At 56.5% G+C, this 1,568-nt stretch overlaps 1 protein-coding gene across 1 annotated transcript in view; it reads left to right on the top strand.

Annotated features, from left to right (window-relative positions):
• Nucleotides 1–1,280, top strand: part of ADCY5 (adenylate cyclase 5) — a gene marked incomplete at its 5' end in the record, with an annotated part of 18,438 nt that extends 17,158 nt beyond the window's left edge. The window contains 2 exons of the mRNA XM_018574208.1: nt 663–787; nt 1,114–1,280. Of these exons, the coding sequence (XP_018429710.1) occupies nt 663–787; nt 1,114–1,245 (257 nt within the window). The remainder of the gene's footprint in view (nt 1–662; nt 788–1,113) is intronic.
• Between the last annotated feature and the right edge of the window lie 288 nt (nt 1,281–1,568).

Raw genomic sequence — 1,568 nt, 5'->3', positions numbered from 1 at the left:
TGATTTCTAGTTACGCCCCTTGCAGAGCCCACCTGAGATCCCACACAGCCCACCTGAGGGTGACACTGCAGAGCCCACCATAGACTCTCTATGGTGGGCTCTGCAGGGTCTCAGGTGGGCTGGTCACACTCCTCCACACCTCTTACCTGTCAGCCTTCTCCACCGCCGAGCCCCGCATTTTCCTCCGGGCCCCGCCTCCTCCACCGTCACCAGGCCCCGCCTCCTCCTCCGCTGCCGGGCCCCGGCCTCCTCCAGCGCAAGCTGCTGGCTGTCACTGACTCAGCAGCGGCTGTGAGGAGGAACAGGCTGTCAGTGATCTGAACAGCGGCGCATTCCTCCTCACAGCCGCCAGTGACAGTCACCAGCCTGCAACGCCATAGCGACCCAGGCGGCCCGCACGTCATCAGGGGGACCCCCTTTTTTCCTCGTCGGGGGCCCCCCTGTGCCCCATAGAGGCCACACGGGTCGCTATGGCGATAGTTCCGCCACTGTCTACGTGGTATTCCAGCAATAAATCGGAGGAGCTCATTCCTGAGAGAGCATGCTGGGAGTTGTAGTTCTGCATTAGCTGTTGAAATCAGAGGTGTCAGAGGAAGCCGATTACACCTCGCATGTTACGGAGATGTTGGGTCACACTTTTATCTCTTGTGTGTGTGTGACAGGGCTGAACATCGGACCGGTGGTCGCCGGCGTGATCGGGGCCCGCAAGCCGCAGTACGATATTTGGGGGAACACAGTGAATGTGGCGAGTCGCATGGACAGCACCGGAGTGCCGGAGAGGATCCAGGTGAGCCTACAGATTTTGTCTGCTCCAGGATTTATAGAGCGCCAACAGTTTGCGCAGCGCTGTACAATGGGAAGGAAGACATTACAATCACAAGACAAGATGGTGAGGAGGGCCCCACCCCTGAGGGCTTACAATCTAAAAGGGGAGGGGCCAGTGATACATAAGGAGGTAGCTGTGTGCGGATGAATTGTAGAGTGATAGGTTATCACTTTAAATAAAAAAATACTAATCTCTATATAGAGAGCACATGGAAATCACTGTGTCCCTGAGTAGCAGTGATCTTACAGGTCATAACCGCGTCATAACCGTCCTTTGCTTCGTTTTAGGTGACGGCGGACCTCCAGCAGGTCCTGGCAGCCAACAACTACTCCCTGGAATGCCGAGGGGTGGTGAAGGTGAAGGGGAAAGGAGAGATGACCACTTACTTTCTAAACCACGGCCCCCCTAGACCGAGTTAGCGGGCCGAGAGACGCTACCAAAACCCAACCGTGCACTGAAACCACCGACTGATGGAGGGGGGGTCCTCACTCCGAGGGGGGGAGGCGACCGACCAAAGATTCCGGATGCGAACGCCTTGGCTACGGAGCGAGGTGACGCCACTCGGGAGGACCAGAGAATAAAGTTATTTATTGAACCTACTCAAATGATTTTCCTCTATGAAGGAATGAAGGAATGTATTACGGTACCAGATCGCCGGCCCGGCCAGAAGCAGAACCGCACCGCGGCCCTTTTGTTTTTGTCCGCGACTTGCCGCGATCTCCGCGCCAGGGGACATTATCTT

This window comes from Nanorana parkeri, unplaced genomic scaffold (genome assembly GCF_000935625.1).
Source record: "Nanorana parkeri isolate BGI_ZX_2015 unplaced genomic scaffold, ASM93562v1 scaffold2811, whole genome shotgun sequence".
In the NCBI taxonomy this organism is placed as follows: domain Eukaryota; kingdom Metazoa; phylum Chordata; class Amphibia; order Anura; family Dicroglossidae; genus Nanorana; species Nanorana parkeri.
This window is presented reverse-complemented; position numbering and strand designations above follow the sequence as displayed.